Genomic DNA, 26,891 nt, shown 5'->3' with positions numbered 1-26,891 from the left:
AGTAAACTATTTCCTCTTCATACTACTTCTGCATCTTATCCTTACTTCCGCTGTGACGTTATCAATTTATTTGTGTGTGTGGCTACAAAGCATGCAGCAGTATTCAATAAATGTTTGTTGAAGAAAAATAAATCTTTCTTATTCAGTAAAATTATCTCAACAAACCAGACTCATACTTGTACCTGAAGAATAGAAAGATCCTATCAAGAATGTAAAGCCAACTCCAAAGAGTAAGAACAAGCTTTAAACAACTGTTATCCATTGTATAAACATACTGATTAAGCCTTCTGCTGGCTGCTAGGATTACAGAAATATAAGAAAGACCCACAGCCTAGACCAAGTGTTGGCAAACTATAGCCCATGAGCCAAATTAGCCTGTTGTTTTTGTAAATAAAGTTTTATTGGAACACAGCCACACTCACTGTTTACATATTGTGAATTGCTGTTTTCACATTACTACAGCAAAACTGAGCACCTGTGACATAAGACTGTCTGGTCCATAAACCCTATAACATTTATTATCTGGCCCCGTGCAGAAGAAGTTTGCCAACCCCTGGCCTAGCAGAAATTCAAAGTCCATGCAGATCTGAGAGCCAATGGTTTGAATATCCCTGGGGGAACAAAGGGAGGACATCAGGGCAAGCTTCCTAGATGAAATGGTTAGCTGAAACTCAAGTGAAGACTGGGAAGCAGCCTGACACACAAGTAAGAGAGAATGTTTCAGGTAGAGTAAATTATGTGGGAAAAGGGCTGGAGGGAAAAGGATACAGGGCATGTTTCAGTAACTGCAAGAGTTTAGTACTGTTAGAATGTAGTGTACAAAGTGGTGAAAGACAAGCCTGGAGAAAAGGGCATTATAAGCTGCATTTGCCAAGGTGAGGAGTTTGTATTTTTTAAACAAATATATCACTTTATGCTTATACTTGCCAGGAAAATCAAAATCAAACAAACACACACACACAAAAAACCCCACCTTTGGAAGAATATACAAGAAACTAATAAAAAGAAGTTACAGAGGGGGGCTTCCCTGGTGGCGCAGTGGTTAAGAATCCGCCTGCCAATGCAGGGGACACGGGTTCGAGCCCTGGTCCGGGAAGATCCCACATGCCGCAGAGCAACTAAGCCCGTGCACCACAACTACTGAGCCTGCGCTCTAGAGCCCGTGAGCCACAAATACTGAGCCCGCATGCCACAACTACTGAAGCCCACGTGCCTAGAGCCCATGCTCCGCAACAAGAGAAGCCACCACAACGAGAAGCCCATGCACCGCAACGAAGAGTAACCCCCGCTCGCCGCAACTAGAGAAAGCCCATACACAGCAATGAAGACCCAATGCAGCCAAAAATAAATAAATAAATTTATTTAAAAAAAAAAAAAAAAGAAGTTATGGAGGGAAAAGGGGTACTGAACACAGGACAGATAAAACTGGGATCAGAGAGACTTTACTAAATACCTTTTTAAGTTTCTTGTTTTTTAAATCACATGAATGCATTACCTATTCTAAAATTACATATTAAAAAGTGTGGATTTTGTCATAAAGGAAATATTTAAGGAATTTAAATGAGAAGTGATAAGATTAAACAAGCAAACTGTATAGATTATTCTGTAGATGCAACACAAAGGAAAGCTGGAAGGAGCAGAGAGTAGTCAGGAAGCTATCGACAGACCACTGATTACTTAAAGCAAATACATTAACAATGTATTGTGGAGCTTACAACATATGAAGAAGTATAAAATGTATGACAATAGCCAGAGGATGGAAAAGGAAGTAAAAGGAATTATAAGATCATAAGATTTTTACATTTTTTAAAAGTGGAATAACATTAATTAGAGGCAAAGTAGGATAAATTAAGGATGAGTACTACAATCTCTACATTAACCATTAAAAATAATAACAATACAAACAGGTTTAAATAAAAAGCCAAAGGAGAAAATTAAGTGGAATTTTAAGAAAAAAATTTTTAAAAAGAAAAACTGTGATGAATTAAAAAAACAGGTAGGAAGAGACACAAAGGAACAAAGAGCAGATGGGACAAAATGGAAAGAATTAGCAAACGGTAACATAAACCCAACCATATCAGTAATTACATTAAATATAAATGTACTAAGCCAATTAAAGGACAAAGATTGTCATTCTGGATAAAAAACAAGACCCAACTATATGCTCTTTACAAGAGACACACTTTAAAAATAACAACACTGACAAACTCAAAGAAAAAGGAAAGAAAAAGACAAATACTAATTAAACAAAAAAAAAAGCCAGGACAGCTATATTAATATCAGAAGACTTCAAGATAAATTATTCCCAGAGTCCAGAGATAAAGAGGGATATTTTATAATGCTAAAAGGACGTTGCATAGCAGACAAAACAATCCTATTGATAAAATGTCTGCACTCAATTAACATACTTAAAAATACATAAAGCAAAAATTAACTGAAAGGAAAAAACAGATATAAATCCACTGTCATAGGATTAACTACTCACATAGAAAAAGCAGTTACATCAATATTGAGATATAAAACACATCAGAGTAGTTGCCTGTTGGTAAGAGTGGAGGGGAGTAAATAAATTTAAGTAACAAGAATAAGGGGAAAAATTAAAATTGAATTAAACAAAATGAACCCTTACATAAACTGATGATAGGATTCCATATATTAAAGGTATGTATACCTCAATTCTCTAGACATTAGATGAAAAGGGAAAATTAAGTAACAAATTTATTGGAAAATCCTAGTATTACAAATTTTTTTCTTACCAGCATCACTGTTAAATTCATAATTCTTCCAAGGTTATCAACGTAGTAGACACTGTCTTGATACCATGAATCACAGTGTAGGTAATTATACATTCCAAAAGCATGCATGTGTTCCAGTGTATACTGATCATCTCGAAGTTTTACTTCTGCTACAGCTGAAATATAAGAAAAATAAACAAACATCAAGAGTTCTGCCTCAGATTGTTCTTTTCTGCAGAATGTCAACAAGGCAAAAAAATCACAGAATAATTATTACCAAGGCCTTCAGGACAATTCACTATATTTTTCATTTCAAAAACAATTTCTGGGCCCCTACTAGGCACTGTGTGCAGAGGATAAACAGTGAGTAAAACTGACAAGGCCCCTGCCCTTACAGAACTCAGAACACAGTGGCCAGAGGAGATAGAGCTCTTCATACCACACTCTTTTCTTTTAGGTACCTCTTCCTTGTAATTATAAATAAAAAGAACAGAGAAATCATAAAATTGAAAGATTTCCTGTTTTCTGGGCAAATATTAAGTACACTTTATAACGTGTGTGCTTTTTAAAAAGCTCTACCTCTATCACCTCGTTCATTTTTTTACCACACATTAAGAAATAAAGAGAATGTTTTTATTATCCCATAAAATAATTATGGAAATAAATGTAAGTGCAAATGGTGACTTCTCTAATGCTATACCACATCTTTCCCAAGAATACAGAACAAAACAGTGATCATATCTGCAAGAGAAACAAGGTTTCTTATTTAAAGAACAGTGTTTTTTCCACTAGGGCATTGGAAGCTCCCATAACTTTATTTTACTTTTTCCCAGCTTTACTGAGATGTAATTGGCGTATGACATTGTATAAGTTTAAGGTACACAACATAATGATTTGATATAAGTATTTATTGTGAAATGATTATCAAAATAAGTTTACTTAACACATCCATCACCTCATAGTTACAACTGTTCTTCTCGTTATAAGAACTTTTAAGATCTACTCTCTTAGCTGCTTCCATAATTTTACGTTTCCTTTTTTTAAAAAATTTATTTATTTATTTTATTTTTGGCTGCGTTGGGTCTTCATTGCTGCGCGCGGGCCTTCTCTAGTTGTGGCGAGCGGGGGTTACTCTTCGTGGCAGTGCACGGGCTTCTCATTGCGGTGGCTTCTCTTGTTGCAGAGCACGGGGTCTAGGCGCACGGGCCTCAGTAGTTGTGGCACGCAGGCTCAGTAGTTGTGGCGCACGGGCTTAGTTGCTCCGTGGCATGTGGGATCTTCCCGGACCAGGGCTCGAACCCTGGCGGATTCTTAACCACTGCGCCACCAGGGAAGTCCTGCTTCCGTAATTTTAAATCTGCCAAGCATGATATCTGCCTCCCACTCCTCCTTCCCTTCTATGTAGAGAGAAACTTATAGTTCAGGGCTGCCAGTGACCTAGAATTAATTTCTGCTCCAACAGGAAATACATAAGTAGACTATGCTGGGCCAATATTTTACCTTAACTATGAAACTCACCTTACTGTATTCTGATTGCAAGTATTTTCATCTTTTTTTCCCAAATGCTCACCTGTTCGTACTTCTATTACCTGCCTTGAGTCCTGGCTGACTTACATTTATTCATTCATTTATTCAGCAAATATTTTAATAGGCACAAATGATACAATGATGAGAAAAGAGCACAGAATCTACCTGCTTAACACTTATGATCCAGTGGGGAAATGGATGTTAGTCAAATAAATAAATATATAATTAAACTGTAATAAATGTTATAAAGAAAAATTATTGGATACTGTGAGAACAAATAACACTGGAAGCTGATCTACCTGGGGAGAGTAAAGAAGACTTTAAAAAATTCGAGCCAAGCTACAAAGGACAAGGTAGAGTTAACTTAAGAAACATCCCTATACACACACACACACACACACACACACACACACACACACACACACACAAACTACTTATCACAGGCAAAATGAGAGCAGGCGAAAGTAGAAGGAAACACTTGTGTTCAAAAAACTAAAAGTCAGCCAGACTGGCTGAAATACAGAGCAACAAGGAGAACTGCACAAGGAAAGGCAACAAATGAAAAAAGCTAGAGAACTGGGCAGAAGCTGGATCACAAAAGGCCTTGCCTTTATTAATCTTTGTTGATAAACTCAATGTAATAAGAGCTCATTTAAGAACTTTTAACTGGGAGAGTAAAGTCCAGATTCGAATGTATAAAAGGTTACTTATAGGGACTTCCCTGGTGGCGCAGTGGTTAAGAATCCGCCTGCCAGTGCAGGGGACACGGGTTCGAGCCCTGGTCCAGGAAGATCCCACATGCCATGGACCAACTAAGCCCACGCGCCACAACTACTGAGCCTGTGCTCTAGAGCCCGCGAGCCACAACTACTGAGCCTGCGTGCCACAACTACTAAAGCCTGCGTGCCTAGAGCCCGTGCTCTGCAACAAGAGAAGCCACTGCAATGAGAAGCCCTTGCGCCGCAATGAAGAGTAGCCCCCGCTTGCCGCAACTAGAGAAAGCCCGCGTGCAGCAACGAGGAGCCAATGCAGCCAAAAATAAAAATATATATATATTAAAAAAATAAAAATAAAAAGGTTACTTATAACTACCTATGGAAAACACACCAGAGCAAAGCAAAGTAAACCCAGTAAGATCCACCAGGAAGCTACTGCAGTCATCCAGGTAAAGGATGGTTGAAATTTGGAGACCTATCAGAGGTTAAATCATTATAACTTGGTGATGGATTTGATAGAGGCTGAGGAAATTATTACATGACTCAAGGAAGTGTTTATTTTATAAGGAAGTTAAAAATACATATTCACTGATTAGAAGGGAAACAATCATTAATTCTTGTTTTTCTAGCACCACTGTGTGGATTAAACTCGATACTGCAGGAAGTGTACGTGGTAACAGAATGGTCCAAAGCAGTAATATTAGGCAATGATACAACAAATACATTTTCTTCATATTTGTGCCAAAGACCCCTGAGCAAACCTGAACAAGCCAGAGACTTCTTAGCCCTCTGCCTTGGTACAACACCTCGTCTGTAACTGTACTGATTCTGGAAAACCATTATTAGGAAACCATGAAATAGTCTAAGTCTTAGGGTGCTGCATTCTGACAAGATTAATTTATGTAGGTTATTAGGACACAAATGAAGGGCACATTACATACTTGCTATTTTGCAAGAGCTGACAGTGCTCAGAAAAAGGCCACCTCTTTGGCCCCAAATGAGAAAGGAAAAGTTATTGCATTTACCATGTCAATCAACTTGAGTATAAAAGGGCAGGCAGAGAAAAATGAAAGGAGAAAAGCAATGTCCAGAATGTGACAGAGCTTAACCACTGATGGGGCTCTTTTGTAAAGCCTAAGGGAGGGGTGAACAGCAGGGAGTATCCAATCCAGCTTGATCTTTGAAATGATTGAAGAAGAGGAACCTCTTTAACAGAGGGCTAAGAAGCCATTGTAGTAAAATATTTTATTAGTTAACATTATCTTGCATCAGAAATAAAACAGCTTTGCTGAAAAAGCCTTCTCTCTTATTCTATGAAAAAGAACTTAGGGCCTAACAAGAAGGGAATCTCCCTTAATCTTTACCTAAATTTCTTATAAAACATGCATGGAACCTCAAAAACTTATAGTTTTTCATTCACAAATTATTTATTATTATTATTTTTTAAAATAAATTTATTTATTTATTTTTGGCTGTGTTGGGTCTTCGTTTCTGTGCGAGGGCTTTCTCCAGTTGCAGCGAATGGGGGCCACTCTTCATTGAGGTGCGCGGGCCTCTCACTGTTGCGGCCTCTCGCTGCGGAGCACAGCTCCAGATGCGCAGGCTCAGTAGTTGTGGCTCAGGGGCCCAGCTGCTCCACGGCATGTGGGATCCTCCCAGACCAGGGCTCGAACCTGTGTCCCCTGCATTAGCAGGCGGATTCTCAACCACTGCTCCACCAGGGAAGCCCACAAATTATTTATTGAATGTCTACTACGTGCCAGACATGGTGCTTGGCGTTGGGCAAATACTGGTAAATAAAACAGACATGATCCCTGTCCTAATGGTGCTAACAATGGTCACAATTACTGCTTCTTGTCCTTTCAAAATACAGAATTAGGTTGAACCAAATGAAATTGTCAATATTCAACTCTTTTGACACCAACTGAATATGATTCAATCTAATACTTACATAAGCACAGTATTTTCTTAAAAGGAGGGGAAGGAGCAAAGAACGTTAACTCACAAAGGTCACTTCTTAGACCATTTATCTTCTAAAAATGATCAGTTAAGTCTTCTGTTCACCTAGTTACTGAGTTTGCTCTTTGCATATAAAGATGTAAAAAAGCAAGAGTACAGGTTTGTATAACTAGTTCTGAAGCAAAATGCACAGAACAAGGCAGGGCTAGAATTCGCAGCATTGCTCCCACTACTCTTCTATACAATGCTTCTGCACCATAACACATTGATCTGCTTCTCTTCCCCAAATTTTCCTCCAGAAGAATAGGCATGAATTTTATAGTAAACTTACATAAATAAGTTACATGGCTCTTCTCTCTCTTTATTCCAATTATAGCCTAAACCTTCGCCAGCTTTTATTCTCCCTGCCCTGAAGAAACAGCCCAGAGACCACAAAGTGCATTAGAAAAAGCAGGAGCTTTAGGGTCAGGTTAGCCACTGATGGCTAAGGTTAAGTTACCTAACTTTTTACCCTGATTCCTCACTTGTAATAAAAGTTAATAATACTTATCCTATGAAATTATTGACAAGTTTAAATTATGTGAAGTATTTGCTATGTGACGCCTAAGAAGGAGAGTAAGTGTTAATCTCCCGGTTCCTCTTCTCCCTTCCAAGGCTAATTCTCACACAGCTGTTTATTCCATTCTCTCCTGCCTCTTCTAGGCCTTTCCTCAGGTTATCTCCTCTCCACTGGCCCCTTCTCCTCCACTTATATGCTGAAAACTTCCCCACTCTCAAAACACCTGAAAATGATTTCCTCTTCTTTGCTCTGCACTCAAAGCAGAGCTCTCTCCCACCCTGTACTTCTCAAACTTCTCTAAAAAACAATCTACACTCCCATTTTCTCATTACCCTCATTAACCCATTTTAATTTTGTTTTTAGCTCTACTACTCTATAGCAATTATTTTTCCCTTAAAAATATGTATTGAGCAGCCAAGATGGAATAATAGTAATCAGATTTATCCCTCCCTCAGAAACAACCAGTAAGACAAAATAAAATGAACCAGACAAAATTACATGAAACAATAATTTTCAAGACACAAGACAACAGGCAACAAAGGATAGTGATCCTTAAGAGATGAGAAACAAATGAGGTGAGCTCCACTACTGCCCCAGCTTAGTGCCACGAGTGAGTTTCCAGCCCACAGCACAAAGAGGGGAAAGTGAGGTAGAACCTGACCAACTCCCTGGGTTGAGGAATCTGAGCTGAAAGTCTGGGGAGACCAAGACAGCTACAGTTTATCGGACAGAGCACCAGAGAAGAGAGAGCCATAGAGAGAGAGAGCTCCAGAGATCTGCAGAGGGTCTCTCTCAAATATTCAGCAGAGAACTAATGGCATATGTCTGAAGAAACTACCCCAGACCAGGGAAAGAACCACCTGAACGGATTAGAGGGAACAGTGTTGGGTACTCACACAAGGCTGGGAGCTGTCACTGTTCCCACTAGGCAGACCAGAGAAAACTTCAAATTCATAGGCAGAGTACACAGAAAAGTCTTGTCTCAGTGGTGAGGAATAATCAGCCATAGACTGAGCATTGCTCCAGACAAGGCTAAAAAATCATAAAAGCAAGACCCATTGGCATTAATCTAATTAATCCAAGTAACTCAACTGCATCACAGAACAAAGTTCAAGAAGATTTATAAGGATACAAAAATGTCTTATACCCAATAGGGTAAAATTCACAACTTTTTGCATCCAAAGATTACCAGGCATGCAAAGAGGAAAGAAAACAAAACCCACAATGAGAATACCCAATCAACAGAAGTCAAAACACATAACTGACACAGAAGTTATAATTAGCAGAACAAAACATTAAAATGTTTTAAAACATTAAAACATTAAACATTAAAACGTTTAATTAAATTAAACATTAAATTAAAAAAATTAAAATATTTATTAAAGTACATTCCAAATGTTCAAAATGACAACCAGAGACATGAAAGGTATTAAAAATCATTTAAATCAAACTTCTAGAGATGAAAACTACAATATCTAAGATGAAAAATACACTAGATGGAATTAATGACAGAATAGACATTGCAAAAGAAAAGATTAGTGAAATTAAAGGCATGAAAATAGAAACTATCCAAAATAAAACAGATTTACGGGACTCCCCTGGCGGTCCAGTGGTTAAGACTCCCATGCTTTCACTGCAGGGGGCACAGGTTCAATCCCTGGTCGGGGAACTAAGATCCTGCATGCCGCACAGCAGGGCCAAAAAAACAAACAAAAAAACCCAAAGAAAGATTAAAAAATAAAAATAAAAAGAGCATTAATGAGCTGGGGTTAACTTTCAGTAATCTAAAAATGGGTAACTAGATTCCTCAAAGGAGAAAACAGAGAAAAAAAAAAAAAAAAAAACTGGAAGAAATAATGGCTGAAAACTTTCCAAACTTGATGAAAACTATAAACCCATGGATCTAGGAAGTTCAACAAACCCCAAGCACAAGAATCATGAGGAAAACCACATCAACACACAACATAATCAAACCGCTCTAAACCAATATGAAAGAGAAAAGTCTTAAAAGCAGCCAGAGAAGAAAAAGATATTATGTATAAAAGAACAAAGATAGGCTAACATCTCATCAGAAAACAATACAAGTAATAAGACAAGGGGTAACATCTTTAAAGTACTGAAAGCAAAAAACTGTTAACCTAGAATTCTGCACATAGCAAAAATATCTTTTGAAAATCAAGGCAAAATAAAAATGTTTTCAGACATACAAAAGCTGAAATATTTCATCACCAGAAGACCCACACTGTAAGAAATATTAAAAGTCCTTCAGGCGGAGGAAAATTATACATATAAAAATATGGATCTACATAAAGGAATGAAGAGCACCAGAAATGTAAATATTTAAGATTTTTTTAATTAACTATTTAAACAAAAATAACAATGTATTACAAGTTTATAGTAATATGCAAAAGTAAAATGCACAACAATAGCATAAAGGAGAGAAATGGAAGTATACTTTTGTAAAGTTCTTATACTACACGTGAAATAATACAATATCATTTGAATGCACCATGTAATAATTTAAAGATGTATACTATAAACCCTAAAATAACAAAACAAAGAGCTATAGCTAATAAGCCAACAAATGTGATAAAAATGGATTCTTAAAAATACTCAATCCAAAAGAAGGCAGAAAAGCAGGAAACTTCCATCTTCCCGAAGACTAAATGGGACCAACAGACTACCAATAGCAAGATGAAAGACCCAAACCTAACAAAATCAATAAACACATTAAATGTAAACAGTCTAATCACAAGATAAAGATTATCAGTTTACATAAAAAAGACCCAACTATTTTTGCCAAAAAGAAATGTATGTTATCAACACAACATTGTAATCAACTATACTTCAATAAAATAAATTTTAAAAAAAGAAAGAAATGCATGTTAAATACTAAGACACAAATAGGTTAAAAGTAAAAGAATGAAAGATATATATATACACACTATGGTAACATTAATTAGAAGAAAGCTGAAGTGACTATTTTACTATCAAACAGGAGAATTCAGGGCAGACTATCACCAAGGATATAAAGGTTATTTCATAATGATAAAGTAGTCAATTTATCAAAGAACATAATAATCAATAATGTTTATGCAACCTAAAATATATGAAGCAAAAACTGACAGAACTGTAAGGAAGAAGAGAAAAATCCACAATTACAGCCAGAGATTTCAAAATATCTCTCTCATGCAACAAGAATAAATTCAAAGTAATTATGATGAGTAAGAGAAGCCAGACAAAAAAGTACATACTGTGTAATTCTATGTATATAAAACTTTAGAAAATACAAATGAATCTACAGTGACAGATCAGTTGTTGCTTAGGGACTGAGAGGGGAGAGGGAGGAACAGAGGGCCAGTTACAGAAAGGCACAAGGGAACTTTTGGGGATGGTAGCTAAGTTTAATATCTTGACTGTGGTGATGACTTCATGAGTGTATATGAACACATGTCAAAACTTATCAAACTAGGGCTTCCCTGGTGGCGCAGTGGTTGAGAATCCGCCTGCCAATGCAGGGACACGGGTTCGAACCCTGGTCTGGGAAGATCCCACATGCCGCGGAGCAACTGGGCCCGTGAGCCACAATTACTGAGCCTGCGCGTCTGGAGCCTGTGCTCCGCAACAAGAGAGGCCACGATAGTGAGAGGCCCGCGCACCGCGATGAAGAGTGGCCCCCGCTTGCCACAACTAGAGAAAGCCCTCGCAGAGAAACGAAGACCCAACACAGCCAAAAATATAAAATAAATAAAAACATCTGATTGTCTAGAAATCATAAAAAAAAAACTTATCAAACTATACACTTAAATATGTGTAGATTATTGTTATAGCTCAATAAAGCTGTTTAGGTTGTGCGTGATATAAAATCTTCTATTATTCATCAGTCATGCTGAAGCTCCAGAGGTGAAACATTGAAAAAGACGGATACGGGACTCTCAATACAGAACTAGCAGTCTTAGCAGAGAAAACAGACACCAAATGCTAAAGTGTGATAAAGTCTATGAAGAATCAGGTACTGTGGAAAAGTACAGATTCTAATTTGTATAGATTCTATAGTATAGATTTTTACTAGATAGTCAAGAAAGGAATCTGAGTAAGTAACATGTAAACCAAGATGAAAGAACAGAGTATGACTTAGCTAGGTGAAATATAGGAGGAAAATATATACATTTACTTAATGAAGAGTCTAGGGAAAAAATATAAGATGAATTACAGAAGTGGAACTGCTGGCTCAAAGGGCAGTTACAATTTTGTACAAAAGGTTTTTTTGCTTAGTTCTTTGGAAAGAAAAAGACAAAGTGACATTTACTGTTTATTTAGCATAGGGGGTTTCAGAACAATTTAATAACATTTAAGACAAGAGAATAAAACTCAAAGCTCCAAGCAATTTGAGACCAGACACCACATCTTCATTCTCACATCCCAACTGGGAAGCTTCACACTCCACAGGTGCCCGCCAACCGTCTGCTGAATTAACATGAACCCCTTAGGTTGGTTATAAAAGAAATCAAACTGTCAGGAGGAGTAGCTCAATCACACCTCACAATATCTCTAGAAATGGCAGTTTTTAAAAGAATTAACCTCTTCATCATCCTCCTCAAGTAATTAATTCTTAATGAAAGCTCCTCACGTGAACTATTAGCAAAGCCTCCAAACTGGTCTCCCCATCTCCATTCCCCTCATCTTCCAAACTCAATCTCCACAGAGCCTAGGAGTGAACTATTCAATCCCCAAACCTGCCACTTCCCTTCCACACTTAAAACCCTAAATGGCACCTCATCACCTCCACTTGTGCATCCCAAACAGAATCTAAGACCAACACTGGTGAAATGAGGGGCGAAAAAGAACAACTTAGTTTTTCATAAAGTTAATGTATTCAATTAAGAGGACTATTTATTGTGAGATTTTGCTTCCTGCTTTTTTGGTGTCAAAATATCCTTTTGTTTATGAAAGTGTGGGTGAGTACGTGATAGTTCTTAAGAAACACCTGCACTTAGCAAATTAAAAAGTTGGTAAATCTATGACAGCTGAGCTTTATTTTCTATTGTAATTGCCCATGGAAAAGTCTGGGAAACACTGACTCACAGGATAAAGTACAAAAGACAAAAAGTGCCCTCACCTAAGTCCTCTCATTTTCCCAGCAGATTTTTTGCTCAGGCAATACAGCACTGCAATAGTGCCCTGCACACAATCTATTTTCCCTTTGCCCATGCTTCCCATGAATGGAATGACCTCAACAACAACCTCTCTTCTTCATTCACTCAATGTATTGAGTACCCACTATGCCAAGCACAAGAGAAACACCGCTGTATCCATGGAGCTCACAGTCTAGTGGAGGAAACAGATATCAAACAAATGTAGAGTTATCGATAAAAACCTATAAGTACTGCCTTCCAAAGAATGGAATGAAGGAGCCCAAAATCGAAGGCAGGAAGCCTAGTCAGGAAGGTACTATAGTTCAGGTAAGAAACAACAAGGATTTGGACAAGGGTAGAGGCATGGAGAAGTCAAGATTTTGAGTTGACTAGATTTGCTGAGAAACAATAGGGGACAAAAGAGAAGAAATACACCAAAGATGACTCTCGCATGAGCAATTATGTCAACCTGCACTAGTAGTCCCAATTTTTTATGCTTCCCTGGATCTATTATGCCCTTTGGTTTGAGCTTCCCATATTGACACTAAGCTTGATTATACGACTTGCTTTGGCCAACGGGACAATAGCACACTTACTGCAATCAGAGCTTGAAAAACTCTTCAAGACAAAACTCTTGGAATAACCCTGTGCCAGCATGCTGAAGGATAAGAGACCATTTGAAATCATCTTAAACCAGCCTACAGCCAGAGAAACCCCAAACATATGAGAAAAGACTACACAGTCATGACTAGAACCACCTAGCTGACCTGTAGACTTGTAAGCAATAATAACTGCTTACTGTTTTGAGCCACTAAGTTTTGGGGTGGTTTTTTAATGCAAGGCTAACTAACATGGTGGTATCATTTATTTATATGGGGTGGGAGAGAGAAAGGAAGGGAATGAAAAGAAACATCAAACTCATTTTCTCTTACCCTGATCAACTACCTATTCTTTAAAGCTCAACTTAGATATCAACTTCTTTTGGAAGCTTTCCCAGATGTCCCAGGCTGGTTTGGGAAAGATACTGAACATTATCAATATGTTTTGTACATATCCCTATCACTGCCTTACTGTCTTATAATTACTTGCTTACACTTTTCTTCCTAACTAGACAACAACATTTTTATGTTACTGGCTGTGTCATATTCATCTTGATTGTATCAGCATATAACATAAAACAGGCTCTCAATAGAGATTTCTGAACTTATATAATTTATATATTAAATGAATAAACATTTATTTGATTCTATAAAACTTATTAACTCTAGATTATTTCTCAAAGTGTGATCCACTGACAACATGCATCAGAATCAGCAGGGCTGGGTATTAAAAATGCAATCTTTGAGCTCTTTATCATTAACAAAAATGCCATTCTTTACCTTGTAAAAACAAGGATGAATATTCCCGCCACCTACAGATAAACAAAACAAGTAGTAGAAGTGTGGGTGCTAAACCAACTTTTCCTCAAATTTTTCTCGAGATGTAATCTACGATAGAGTCCTTAATCTGATGGCCCGTAGGTAATTGAAAACGCTCCTAACTGCAATGGAGTTTCTCTTCTAAGAACTGGGTCTCGGCCAGAGGAAACAGAAGCAGAAGGTCCTCCAAAGAGGTGTGACTTCTCAACGCACACGTTTACAGAGGATGCTCCAGGAAGAAAGCCTGCCCTGAGCTCTCTCCGCAGCAGGGGCCAGGCCAGGACCGACAGGCGGGCGGAGCCCAGAAAGCACCCGCATGCAGGACCTCGGAGCACGGGCAGCGGAGCCTAGGGCCGGCCCAGGGTCCCGCTACGGCAGAGCCACTCGAAGGCGGCTTCCTCGGGGGTCGGGGACAGGCATCATTCTCCAGAGGCAGCCACTCTGGTCCACCCCTGCCGGGCAGGCCGTGAGGAAGGCCACGGTTGCCTGGCTAGCCGGAGTCAGAAAAGAAGAAAATGCGGGAAGCGTCGAGTTTCGGAAGCCAAAAGGAGAAAGGAACAGAGTGCTAGGGGGCACCGCCGCTACCCACCTGCGTCAAGCTCCAGCTGGTAACAGGGCAGCGGCTCGAGGGAGAGCTTATAACCCTCGAAGCGGGGATCCAACAGAGGTCTCTTCACCCGCAGGGAGCAATTAGCGGCCACCTCCATCGCCTTCCAGGGGCCTAGCGTGAGAATTAATAAAGTTCGGGTTGAAAGGTCCGCGCTTCAAGCGTATCACCGTGGCTGGGAAGCGGCGTGGTTCCCATCCCAGAAAACACTGCGGCGTAGCGTGCCTTCTGGGAAATGTAGTGCCCACGGGGAAGTTGGCTCTGTTGCATGCTGGGATATGTAGTTTTGCGGGAACTCAATGCCCGTGCGACAGCAGGATCTGGACTCTCTTACCCAGAGGGCTGAGCGACCAGGAGGCGGCCCGCGCTGGTTAAATTCTCACATTATAGGCAGGGTGGCGAGACCCCGCCCCGGAAATGCGTGTGCTAGCTTTCTGTGTGCTTAGGTGCCCGAGCTACTGAGGGTCTAGGTCCGGGCAGCCGAAGAGTGTGGTAGGTAACGGTCGTCAGCGCAAGGGTCATTTCGTCGCTGGGAAGGGACGGCCCTCGCCCGCGGTGATGGTGGTGAGCTATGCCCGTGGTCCTCAGGGCCGGGACCCGGGCCCAGCCCAGGCTCCTTTCGATGTGCTGTCTTTCGTTAGCTTCCCCGACCCGCGCTCGCGGGCCTGTAGGGCTCTCCGACAGGGCGTGCTACCGGAGTTGGCCTGAAGCCAGTCCTCGCTTTGTTTTCTGGCTCCTCCCCTCCCGCCTCTCCCGCTGTCTCCGCCCTATTCTGTTTTCCCAAAGACTGTCTGAACTGGGAGGGATCCCCTAGCGCCCTTGTTTTACCAGTGAGAAAACTGAGGCCTTTAAGAACTGACTTGTCCAAGGTCACTCTCCGTATTTTGGGGGCCAAGGCAAGATCAAGTTCAGTATTCTGCTAATGGTACGGACTAGACCTTAGTATTATTTTGAAAATGTTAGCCTGCGACTGCAAAAGCAAACATATCCTAGTCCTTTCTCAACCCCTCCTTTTTCCTGTTCCATTAAAAAAAAAAAAAAATCAACTCTGAAAACTCACTGCCAGTCTTGAGTTTTCATAGAGGCGGCGAGGTGGGGGACAACAAAAGTAGTCTCAAGTTGGTGACAGATAAGTGGAGTAACGTTAGCTTATTCCAAGTTTTACAGCTTATCCTCCCCGTCCTTTTTACACCGTTTTGGTTGTCTGCTTTTACTGAAAACTGAGAATTTTCTAAGTTAGGAATTATTTGAGATTTGTTTTCTCCTTAACCCAACCAGCAAGCTTGATGAAGAGCATATACACACACACATATTTACAGCTAGTTTGGCAGTTGTAATTCTGGGTACATACTAGTGGAAAGTAAAGTAAAGCACTTAAGAGCCTTACCCAGGAATTTCATTTTTCACAAACTGTGCGTAATCTTCTATTGATATTTAGGTTATATAGCTTCCCCAAAAATTTGAATACAGTTAATTAAGATGCAGAAATGATTAGCAGTCAGTTATTATGTGCGGTTAAAGTATTTTGCGGCTTCTGGGGTCACAGTACCTGAGTTCAAGTCCTGCCTTCACCACTTTTCTATCTCGGTGCCTCAGTTTCCTCATCTGTAAAATACAAACTATGTTAATAGTATTTGCATAAAAGAATAAGATCTGGGAATTAAATGAGATTAAAAACTCAATGCTTTAGCTCAGTTCCAGGCACGTAAGTGTTTAATAAATGTTACAGTAGTTGTCATTATCCAAAGACTCATTAATAAAGGGTACATGGGGGAAGAAAATTGTAAAGTCATGGTCATGACTTCTTGGGATGCAGTAAATAATATTGAGAGTAAGGACCTTGTTAACACATTGTTGAAATTTATCACCCCTTCAGTTGATAGACAGAATGTTAAATGTGTTGAGGTGCCTGAGAGGATTTAGAAGAAAATGCTTTGTAAGTGTTCTATATCTGAAAATACATGTTGATGTTCAGGTTAGCAAGATGAACAAAGATGCGCAGATGAGAGCAGCAATTAACCAAAAGTTGATAGAAACTGGAGAAAGAGAACGGTAAGTAATCGATTGTGTTAATTAATTACATTTAACATCTTTAAATTACAGTTATAAGAATCTAAAAAGTAACAAAACTGATGTCAGTGGAAATAATTACAGAAAATTGAGATTATCAAAAGCAATTCCTAACATCTGTTAAAAATGCTTAGGTCTGTTCAATATTGCAAGACTTGGAGGGAAGTGGATCATGTACAAAGATGAACAGGAAATGACTCTCTCTCAAAAAATGTCTAATCTAATGGAGAAGAAAAATACATACCCAGATGACTACAATTGAAGATAAAATGTTACCCACTTTTTAACAGGGAGACAACATGATGGAACCAGTTTCAGTTACCTCAGAGCAATGTGTGCTATTCCTACTCTCTGAAACATTCTTCGTCCTTCCCCCCATCTGTAACTAATTCTAGCTCATTATCAGGTCTTAATTTAAGTATCATCTTTTCTAGAAATCTGTTAACTCCCAAATACCTTGTTCTATCATAGTATTTAATCACTTTGTATTATAATCACCTCCTTTGCTAGTTTGTATCAATAGAATCTGAGTTCCTTGACAGCAGAAATACTACTGTATACCGAGCATCATGCCTAGCACATAATTGGCCAAGTAAATATTTGAAGAATGAACAGCTTTGGAAGTACAGAGGAGAGTCTAAGGAATCAAAAAAGGCTTCCAGGAGCAGGGTGATAAATTTTATGAGAGAAATATATATAAGGAGCAAGAGGGATCTCTCAATTCTATCTGGGGATTAAGGTAATCAGTAAAGCTCTCACAGAATAGTAGAAGTGGTACTTCAGCTGGGTAAGAAGGATTAGCAGTTCCCCAACCCGGTAAAGGAGAAAGGACGGTCTAGGCAGATGGAACCGAATATGCAAAGTCAAAGAGATTTGTTACAATATGATAATATTATGGGGAACTGTGCAGTTAAAATGTGAAAGACAGTGGACAGGAGAAATGTGGCTTTTGTATAATCAGAAATCTTTCCACTAACAATGATAAGAAACTGAACTCAGTAACTGGCTCAGCCAATTTCTATATAAGATCGTGTAACTAAAAGTCTAGGGCTTGAAGGTGCTTCAGGCACCACTGGGTCCAGGCACTCAAAAATTGTTGCCAAGAATATGTCTGTCTTTCTGTCTCTCATCTCTGCTTTCCTCTCTGTTGGCTTTATTCTCAAGAAGGCACTACCCACAAGGTGGCAGAAATTAGCAGTTCAAAATTTGCATCTCTCCAACTGAGACTACCGTTCCCCTAGTAGTTTCAGCAAAGGACCTAGCTAGATTACCATCCTACTTAGGTAATAGGCCATTCATAATCAGCGTTGCCTAGGTCACATTTCCAATGCTAGAGCCCTACCTGGATTTCTTACACCGAGAGTTGTGGAGTGTTTTTACTGTCAAAGAAATGGCAGGAAAATAGGTGGTAGTTTGCAAAAACATCTGTTGTTGACTTTATCCTTGGGTGGTGGGAGTCATTAAAAAATTCTAAGAAAGGGACTGACTAGATCATATTTGCACTTTAGGAATGTTATTTTGGCAGTATGGAGGATAGACTTGAAGGGCTAGAGATAAATTGCAGAAGATAATAGGTTAAAAGTGGAAAACAGCAAAAATGGAAAGGAGAACTTACAGGGTTTTTTTTTTTTAAAGTAAAATCAACAACGCTTGACTTGAGGAATGAGGAAGAAGAAAGCCTCTAGAACAGTGCCTTGAGAAACTGAGAGGATAGTATTGCCAATAATGGGTATAGGGTATTATGTATTACTGTTTTTTCATCTGTTTTCATTCATGCAGCTTAGAGTACTGCGTTTCTACCATATGCCATGTCCTGTTAAGGTGCTGGAGATACAGTAGTGAACAAAATGAAGCCTGTTCTTTTACACAGCTTACATTCTAATGGGAGGAGACAGAAAATAAATGTGTAATATGTCAGATGGTGATGAGTTCTAGAGGAAAAATAAAGCAGAGAATAATCAGGTGTGTTATTCTGGATAAGAAAAAAAAAGTAGGCTTCACTGAGATCAAAAGGATATGAGGGAGTGAGGGGACTCCTAAGAGCCATGGTCCTGACACAGGAGCTTTCCTGGCATTTTTTTTTCCTTGTGTGCCTTGTGGGACCTTAGTTCCCTGACCAGGGATGGAACCGAGGCTCCAGCAGTGAAAGCGCCAAGTCCTAACCACTGGACAGCCAGGGAGTTCCCTTGCCTGGCATTTTGAGGAACCCATGGAAACTAATAAGACTGAGTCAGCTGGGTGAAGGAGAGAAACAGTAAAGTCAGAGGCATTGCTTCGGAGGGGGCAGACCATGCAGGGTCATTTAGGTTGTAGTAAAGACTTGAAATTGTATTCTGAGTAAATTGGGAAGCCACTGGAGGGCTTTGAGCAGTGAGAGGAGAAGGACATGTACAAGGGAAGTAGCAGGGGGACGAGTTAGGAGGCTTTGGCAACAGTCCAGTCAAGAGAAGATGGTGGCTTCAACTAGGTAGTAATGGCAGAGGTGGTGAGAAACATTTGGATTTCAGGAATATATTTTAAAACTGGAACCAATAGGATGTGCTTATGGATTGGATGTTAGTGTTATCAAAATTGCTGAGTGAAGGATGCTGCCAAGGTTTCTAGCCTGAGGATCCGGAAGAATGGAGTTGCCAGTCTGACAAGGAAAACAGCTTGAGATGGAAGAGAAGCAAGAGTTGGGTTTTGTCCCTGTTATGATTAAATGACTTAAACATCTAGATGGAAATGTCACATAGTGGATGTTAGGAATATTGAAAAAGAAGCAGTTTGGTTTGGGACTTGACATGTTTAAGCTGAGAAATGAGGTGATTTAGGTTGAAGATTGAGGTTTTGTAAGACTAGGTATTGCAAAAGGATAAAATATTTTATTGCACCCATGATGCCATTAGTTGTAATACACACCAATATTTTTTTAACTTTTAAGAATAAAGAAAATACTGCCAATTAAATTATGATAGGCATGCCAATTACTGAATTGTTAAAATGTGGGAAAACACAGTCTTAGAATTAATGAAATACCATAGTTAATATGTAATTTAGAAGGATAATGAGAAAAAGGGAGGGGCAAGTCTATGAGGTTAGAGATATAACAGGGCAGTAAGAGAGCTAATGGGTAAGAATTTGTAGTTAAAGAATGGATTTTGGAGTTTGAAGATTTCAAAAGTACAACTGCTTCAAACTCAACTAATACCCTTCTGAAGTTGTACAAAACCCACAATATTCCTGTTGGTGGAGGGAAGTAGAAAGTGTGTGAGAAGGCCAGAGAGTAGGGTTTCTTGAGAAGAATTGTACCCCATCCACTTCATTGAATTTTACTGATGACGAAAATGAGGCCCAGCATTTAAATGACTTGCATAAGATCAAAGAACTTTTTAGTGGTAGAACCAAGATTAGGCCATGGTTAAAGTTTTATAACTGGAAGGTGGGATTTTTAATTGAACAGTTGAAGCTTTGCTTCAAACATTCCTATGTAAGATATTGTATACTTTTGTAGTTTAATTTGGAAACACTTCTTTTTCAACAGCCTCAAAGAGTTGCTGAGAGCTAAATTAATTGAATGTGGCTGGAAGGATCAGTTGAAGGCACACTGTAAAGGTAATCTGTTTCATTTAGAAGATAAGCTAATTCCATTGCTGTCAACTGTGTTGGTTTGGAATTCATTAGAAAAATTATAGTCAGTATTTTAAGATATATTGAGTGCTCAAGCATAATTTTAAACAAATAGAAAATTGAATCTTGTTGTAATAGATTACCTCCTCTCAGTGATAATATGTAGACCTGTTCCTTAATTTTTAGAAATTTTCTTTGTGTTTCTCTTAAAACAAGTGAGGCAAGATTTCCTCTGGCATGGAATATGGAATCCCACCTTTTTTGCTCTGCCTACTCAAAGTGAAACATTAATTATTCCTAGTCTGTTTTTCTTAACATGTTGAGCACTTTATGGTTGGCAGACTTACAGGAATTATATCTCCTATCTTTAACAGTGTTATTTTTGAAAAAATCATCTATAAAAGCTCTTAGAAAATTACATGTATTTTTAAAATTATAAAATGGGAGCTTGTTAAATTGCAATTAGGTATTGATGATTATGCCATTAGATAAATTACATGTGTCACTAAGATGAGCCTCCTTCCTTTCTGGCTCAGCTTTTGGTATGCTGGAATTCTGGATATTTATAATGAATTCTCGTATTGGTTTCTACAAATGATAATAGAAACTATATCATTAACCGGAAGAAGGCAATGTGCCAAATTAATAAAAGCATAGACTTTGAGGTCATACAGACCTTCACTGGTAAGACTAGAGCTAGATTTCAAGTCGTGTTTGAATGAGTTATTTAATCTTTAAGCCTCACTTGCCTCACCTCTGAAGTGGGAAAAATGCCCAGCCTGTCAGATTATCGTGAATATTAAATGATGCAAAGCACCCAGCACACAATACGGATCCAATAAGTGTAAACTCCTTTCTCCTTCTTTTGGCCCAGCCTAGAGAAGAGAAAGGAGTTGTTCTGTATTTTAATTTGGGGCTGTGAAATTACAAGTTAGACTTAAATTACAGTTTTTTCCCCTCCATACATTCAAGAGCTGATATGATTATCGTGAAATAAGATCTGTGCAGTTGTAAATTTCCAGTTTTTTACAAATATTAGATTTGAATTTACAGTTCACATTCATTCTAAGTGTTATAATTATTTGTTTTATGTTTTTGATCTGGTGAATACATACTGTGTTTAAGGTTGAACTAAAACCTTCATTAGAAAAGAAAAAAAGAAGTGTCCTTTTTTTTTTTTTTTAAAGACCAGTCTGTACTCTAAAAACATGATCTTAACCCTTCCTCTATGAAAATCTTTCTTACAGATAATGATTTTAAATGATATGATTTGTTTTTTGCTTTTGCATAAGAGGTAATTAAAGAAAAAGGACTAGAACACGTTACTGTTGATGACTTGGTGGCTGAAATCACACCAAAAGGCAGAGGTAAGGAATGAATACAAATTGTGTGAAAGGAAATGTGGGCTAAGACATGATTTTTTTTTTTCTCTGTTGCTGGTGCAGCTTTTCTTTCTTTTTACAAGGAAAAGCACCCTTTCCAAAATTATGTGGGTACTTGCATCTCCTCTTTGGGAAGAGTTACAGTTGCCTCACCAACTTTTGTGCATGGTCTTGAGTAACAAACAAGTAAGAGGTGTAAAACGTTTTTGCACTGTTAAAACAGTACACAAATGTAAATTGATGTGGTTGTTAGATCATTTTTAAAGTACAGGATTTTGCAGAGGCAAATATTACCTGAAGCTAGGATTTGTAAACTTTAGCCTGATATTTAATAATTCAGAGTTTTACACCAGCCCCTGAGTCATTGCTCTCTTTCCTTATTAAAAATAAACAAAAATGTCTTCTTGAATGTCTAATTAAGAATTTGGTAGCTCCATAACTTCATGGTCAGGGTAATTCATATTTAAGACTCACACTTCAGCTACCTTCTTAATTTCTCCCTTTAATACCTTGCTTAGAGAAGCCAAAGGAAAGAGAGGAAGTAGTATATTAACAAACTATTAACAAAATATTTATATGTAATAAATATTAAGTCAGGAGTTACATCATATAATTAAGTGTAACGAGATTATTTTCATCATTTCATTTGAGGAAGTCAGTGGGAGGAGGGAGAGTTGTATTATAAGTGGAAGCAGGTAAATTAGATGACCCGTTAGTTGTTTCCTCACACAGAAATAGTAAAAAGAATTTAAGTGTGAAAAGTAAATGATTTAAAAATCACAGATGTTATTACTAGGGAATACTAGTCCCCTGAACTGCTGCCATGTGGAAGGAGCTACGACATCTCATGGTCCTTTCCAGCCATCTTTGTAGGGCCGTTTACAGCTAAACATGACTTTTGGTCAATCATGTCTCAGGAAAAGGAGGGGGAAAAAGCAGTATTTATTGTTCTCCCCATGGATTTATGTTTTAAAATAAATTTCTATAATTTCTTCTTCTACTTTTTTTCTGTAATTTATGCTTAATCTGTTAACATTTAAGAACTTAATCTGTTAACAGGGTAGAAATTATCCTCTGCTTCTCCTTCAATACTTGTGTGTTGGACATTTCAATCCCTTGTAGCTCCCTTGCTAGAGAATGAGCAAAAAAGAAAAGAGAAGTAAAAATAAATCTTTTCTTTTATTTTCATAGTGTTCTTTTTATTGTCAAGAGAAGTATTTTTTATTTTTTAAATTAACATACAGTAAAACTGACCCTTTTTTAGTGTCAGTTCTATGAACTTTATACACATGTATAGATTCACTCTAAACTCCCTCAAGCTGTTCCTTCATAGTCACACCACATCTGTAACCCCAAGGCAGCTGATCTGTTCTCCATCACCATAATTTTGATTAAAACTATATTTAACATACATAGTGATCACATTTCCAGTGGACTTGAATTAATTATGTAGTCTTTATTTCTAGGCAGGCTTACAGTAAATTTATAAAGAGGAGTATCTGTATAGTTAATTCCCTATTGTCCTTATTTTTAGTAGCCAAAAAGGGGGAAAATAGTGTAGATTTATTTATTGACATTTAATATTAATTTAAATTTCAAAGAGCAGGGCTTTTTTTCCTTTTTTTTTTTTTTTTTTTTTTTGCCATGCCACATGGCTTGCAGGATATCCATTTCCCAACCAGGGATTGAACCCGGGCCACACAACAGTGAAAGCCTGGGATCCTAGCCACTAGGCCACCAGAGAACTCCCATTTTCCCATTTTTAGTTTAATATTCTGAGTAGATAATACAGTAACATGGTTCAAAATTTTAAAAATAAGCCTATAACAAATACAGCTACTGTTAAAGCTTTTGCATCTTTGCTGATTCAAGTATATGCATTTATTTCAATACAGTATTGCCAGATTACCTTCTCCAAAATGTTTTGTCAATTTATTCTCCCACCAGCTAATATGAGAGGGCCAGTTTTCCCTCAGTCTTGCCAATACATATATTATTGACCTTTGGATTTTAGCCAATCTCATTGGTAAAACATGCTATCTGAATGTGGTTTTAATTTTCATTTCTGTTGTGAGGTTAAACTCCTTTTATATTCAAGAACTATATGCCTCTCCTTTTCTTCATCTCCTTTGCTCATTTTTCTGTAAGCCTGCTGATCTTTTTCATATCAATTTGAAGAAATTGTGTAGTAGAGGGATTAGCAGTGTTTTCTCAGTTTTTGTTTTTGTTTATGGTGATTTTGACCAAGCTTATTAAGTTGTTGCATTTGAATCAAATTCATCAATCTTTTACAGCCTCTGTTTAAAAAAGGCCTTTTCTATTCCTAGTTTAAAGAATTTTCACATGTGCCATATAGTTTTAGGTATTAGATAATTCATTCAAATAATGAATTGCAAATATACTTTATTTTCTCAAATGTCTTTTTTTATTGAAGCATAAGGGTTACTTATGATATTATTTTGTTGGTAGTCCTGAATAAAATACCAAATCTCAAATTGACATATATTAATTGGGATCTTCTTTACTCTTATGTTTTTATTTTTATATTTCAGCCCTGGTACCTGACAGTGTAAAGAAGGAGCTCCTACAAAGAATAAGAACATTCCTTGCTCAGCATGCCAGCCTTTAAGATTGAATTAGATTGTGTTGTTTTGTGGTTTTATTTCTGAAAGTAAAACTTGCCATAAATTAGGAATTGATTTCCCAAAATAAAATCCTTTTTTGTATGATGGTATACAGTTTTCAGTAATGATGTATACAATTGTATTGATTTTTTTCCCTAAATGTGTTATTTTAATAAATATCTCATGAATGAGTTTGAAGTTTCCTTGGATTTTGGAATAAGTGGGACTTTATTAATAATTCATCAGATTTGTTAAGAGAAAAAGTCAAGCAGTGAATATAGTTTAAGTGTTAAGTATGTAAATGTTAAGTAAGCAGATCTCTGTAATAACAGTTGAGGAGAGGTAAGCAGCCTCTTCTGATTGTTTGGATGTAGTGTATGCCTCTTTTGAATTCCTATAATATTTTATAATATATGTCCCACCTTGTACTACAGATATCTTATTTCTTATTTGTTATAAACGCTGAGGGTTAGGACCGGGTCTTACTCATCTCTATGTGCCTTCCTTATTCCTCAAAGAATTTACCATCTTATTGGAAGAGAGAACATTTGCAAACTGGCTCCATACCAAGCTCCTCTCACATACTCTACTCATCTGAACTTTGAAAGCAGAAACTAAATTGCATCCCCACTTACTAAGGTCAAGAAAGAACTTAATGGGAAGTAATCTCCACCCATAGCTTTACTCTGACATCAAGATTGCCAAATCCATGGACTTTTGTCTATTCTTATGTGACCTCTGCTGGAAAATGAGAATGTTGACCATCCGGCCACTTGGAACTCTTCCCACTGCTCACGTTGTTTATACCTACCACTGGAAGCTCCTTCTGTTTCTTGTGGATACCTTTTGCTGTATGGAACTTTAAATAATGGTGTTTCTTAGTGCTCCCTCCGGGCCCTCTGCCTAATGATATAATTTCCTGGGCAGATACCAGGAAAGTTGGGTCGGACCATGGCTTCAAATACTAACAGGTTGATAAATGTTAAATTGCATCTCCAACCCAGCCTCCAGATCCATATACTCAACTGCTACGGATCAGCTTCCTTGAATGTTCCATAAACACCTCAAACTGACCACACCTAAGAGTGATTTTCTTGTTCCTCCAGTAACTGCCCCTACTGCGTGGTGCCTCCCAGACATACAGATTACCTGAGGAGCTTGTTAAAATACTGATTCTGAAGGTAAGGGATATGGCACAAGATGCTGTATTTCAGGCAAGCTTCTCAAACATGCTCGTGCTGCTGATCGAGACCATTTTGGGTGTAGCAAGACTGTAAATTGTCCCCCTGCCTGCTTAATTTAGGCCCTCTTAGTTCAAGCCCAGATTACTTCAGTCGGCTCTTAATATTTCCTCACTCCAGTTGCTCCATGTTTCCTCCAATATATCTTCCACATTATTGCCTAAGTGACCTTACTAAAATTCAAGCCTGGTCATTTTATTCCCCTACTTGAAATTTCTCAATAACTTCCTAGTTTGCAAGGTAAAATTCAAGCCCTGCTGTAGCACCTAGGCCCTTCTTGATCTGCCATTTACTTATTTCTCTGGTTAAAGAGTCCCCAAAAGTACCAAGTTGTTACATCTCTAATACATTGGAAAATCCACCAACCTGGAAAGCCTTTCTACTTACGGCATTCCTACTTGCCCTTCAAAATTCAGCTTGAGTCATTGCCGAAACATTCTGACGTTTCTTGCTCTGGTTTAGGTTCCCCACCATTGTTTTTCTGTAAGAAGCACCTGTGCCTAATTTCAACACTGGTTTTCCAACTTCAGCATGCATCTCCTGGAGGGAAGGAAACATGACTAATTTTTACTTTGTATGATACTCATTTGTGGATGAATGGACAAAGGAATTAATATATGAATGGACTAGTGAATGAACATTATAGGAGCACCAAAGAAGGTAACAATTGAGTGTAGCTGAGGAAAGCCTTTATGTTAATTTTTGGTTCATGTTCTAGAGATACAACTTTATATTTCTGATGAATTTATAGTTTAAGTGTAGTCATTGAACCAACTGGACTTAATTATGTAAATTTTGAGTCCAAGATACACAAAAATCATACAACTACCCCAAACAATTTTTTGTTTCACCTCATCTCTTATAAAGCAATGATCCAAAGTAAAGACAGTTATATTCACCATTCTGCTACCGATTATCAAAAAGGAAACAATCTTAAATGGTACATAAATGTTAAAAATGAGTAGTTTTTATTTCATAGTATTGTATATGAAAGCGAATCAAAAATTGCTCATAGAAATAACTTTTAATAGCTCAAAAGCAAATATGAGAAAATGGAAAACAAGTTATTATGAAAATATTTTGAAATGGAACAAAAATAGCTGAATCGAAAATATGTAATAGTTTATGATACTAAAGAGCCTAGATTTAAAATGATAATGCTGAGAACTCCCCCACCACCTCTAGGGTTTTTTTGACATCTTAGAAAGTATCTTATAGTTTGCATCTAGAACACTGATACCTTTCAAATAAACCAATTTTGTGTATATTTTGACTCACATCATTGATTTATGCAAACTAGGAACACATT

At 37.9% G+C, this 26,891-nt stretch overlaps 2 protein-coding genes across 5 annotated transcripts in view; one reads left to right on the top strand and one right to left on the bottom strand.

Annotated features, from left to right (window-relative positions):
• Positions 1-14,879, bottom strand: part of NUDCD1 (NudC domain containing 1) — a 93,338-nt gene extending 78,459 nt beyond the window's left edge. For 2 of the 3 annotated variants that reach the window (XM_082364340.1, XM_082364342.1), the window contains exons 1-2: positions 14,639-14,878; positions 2,757-2,911 (exon numbers count right to left, since the gene is read on the bottom strand). In XM_082364340.1, the coding sequence (XP_082220466.1) occupies positions 2,757-2,911; positions 14,639-14,756 (273 nt within the window). In that variant the 5' untranslated portion in view covers positions 14,757-14,878. Of the gene's footprint in view, positions 1-2,756; positions 2,912-14,638 lie in introns of all 3 variants that reach the window. The other variant, XM_082364341.1, reaches the window with a different exon arrangement.
• Positions 14,880-15,031: 152 nt separating this feature from the next.
• On the top strand, positions 15,032-25,414 carry ENY2 (ENY2 transcription and export complex 2 subunit). Of its 2 annotated transcripts, none has more exons than XM_082364522.1 (5): positions 15,032-15,148; positions 16,632-16,708; positions 20,250-20,320; positions 21,628-21,702; positions 24,270-25,414. In XM_082364522.1, the coding sequence occupies exons 2-5, from the start codon at positions 16,641-16,643 to the stop codon at positions 24,344-24,346; spliced, it is 291 nt and encodes a 96-aa protein (XP_082220648.1). In that variant the 5' UTR covers positions 15,032-15,148; positions 16,632-16,640; the 3' UTR covers positions 24,347-25,414. The 2 variants fall into 2 exon arrangements, with proteins under 2 accessions (XP_082220648.1, XP_082220647.1); XM_082364521.1 differs by having other exon boundaries at positions 15,059-15,220.
• Positions 25,415-26,891: the final 1,477 nt, after the last annotated feature.

This window comes from Balaenoptera borealis, assembly GCF_965194805.1.
Source record: "Balaenoptera borealis genome assembly, chromosome: 17".
NCBI classification, from domain to species: domain Eukaryota; kingdom Metazoa; phylum Chordata; class Mammalia; order Artiodactyla; family Balaenopteridae; genus Balaenoptera; species Balaenoptera borealis.
The sequence above is the reverse complement of the archived record's forward strand: the minus strand, read 5'-3'. Positions and strand labels throughout refer to the sequence as shown.

Bases quoted from the DNA above. Each gene is read 5' to 3' on its own strand.
- ENY2 (XM_082364521.1), top strand. The intron at 20,321-21,627 runs GTAATCTGTTTC...CTTTTGCATAAG, and splicing joins GTTGAAGGCACACTGTAAAG to AGGTAATTAAAGAAAAAGGA. The intron at 21,703-24,269 runs GTAAGGAATGAA...TTTATATTTCAG, and splicing joins AATCACACCAAAAGGCAGAG to CCCTGGTACCTGACAGTGTA.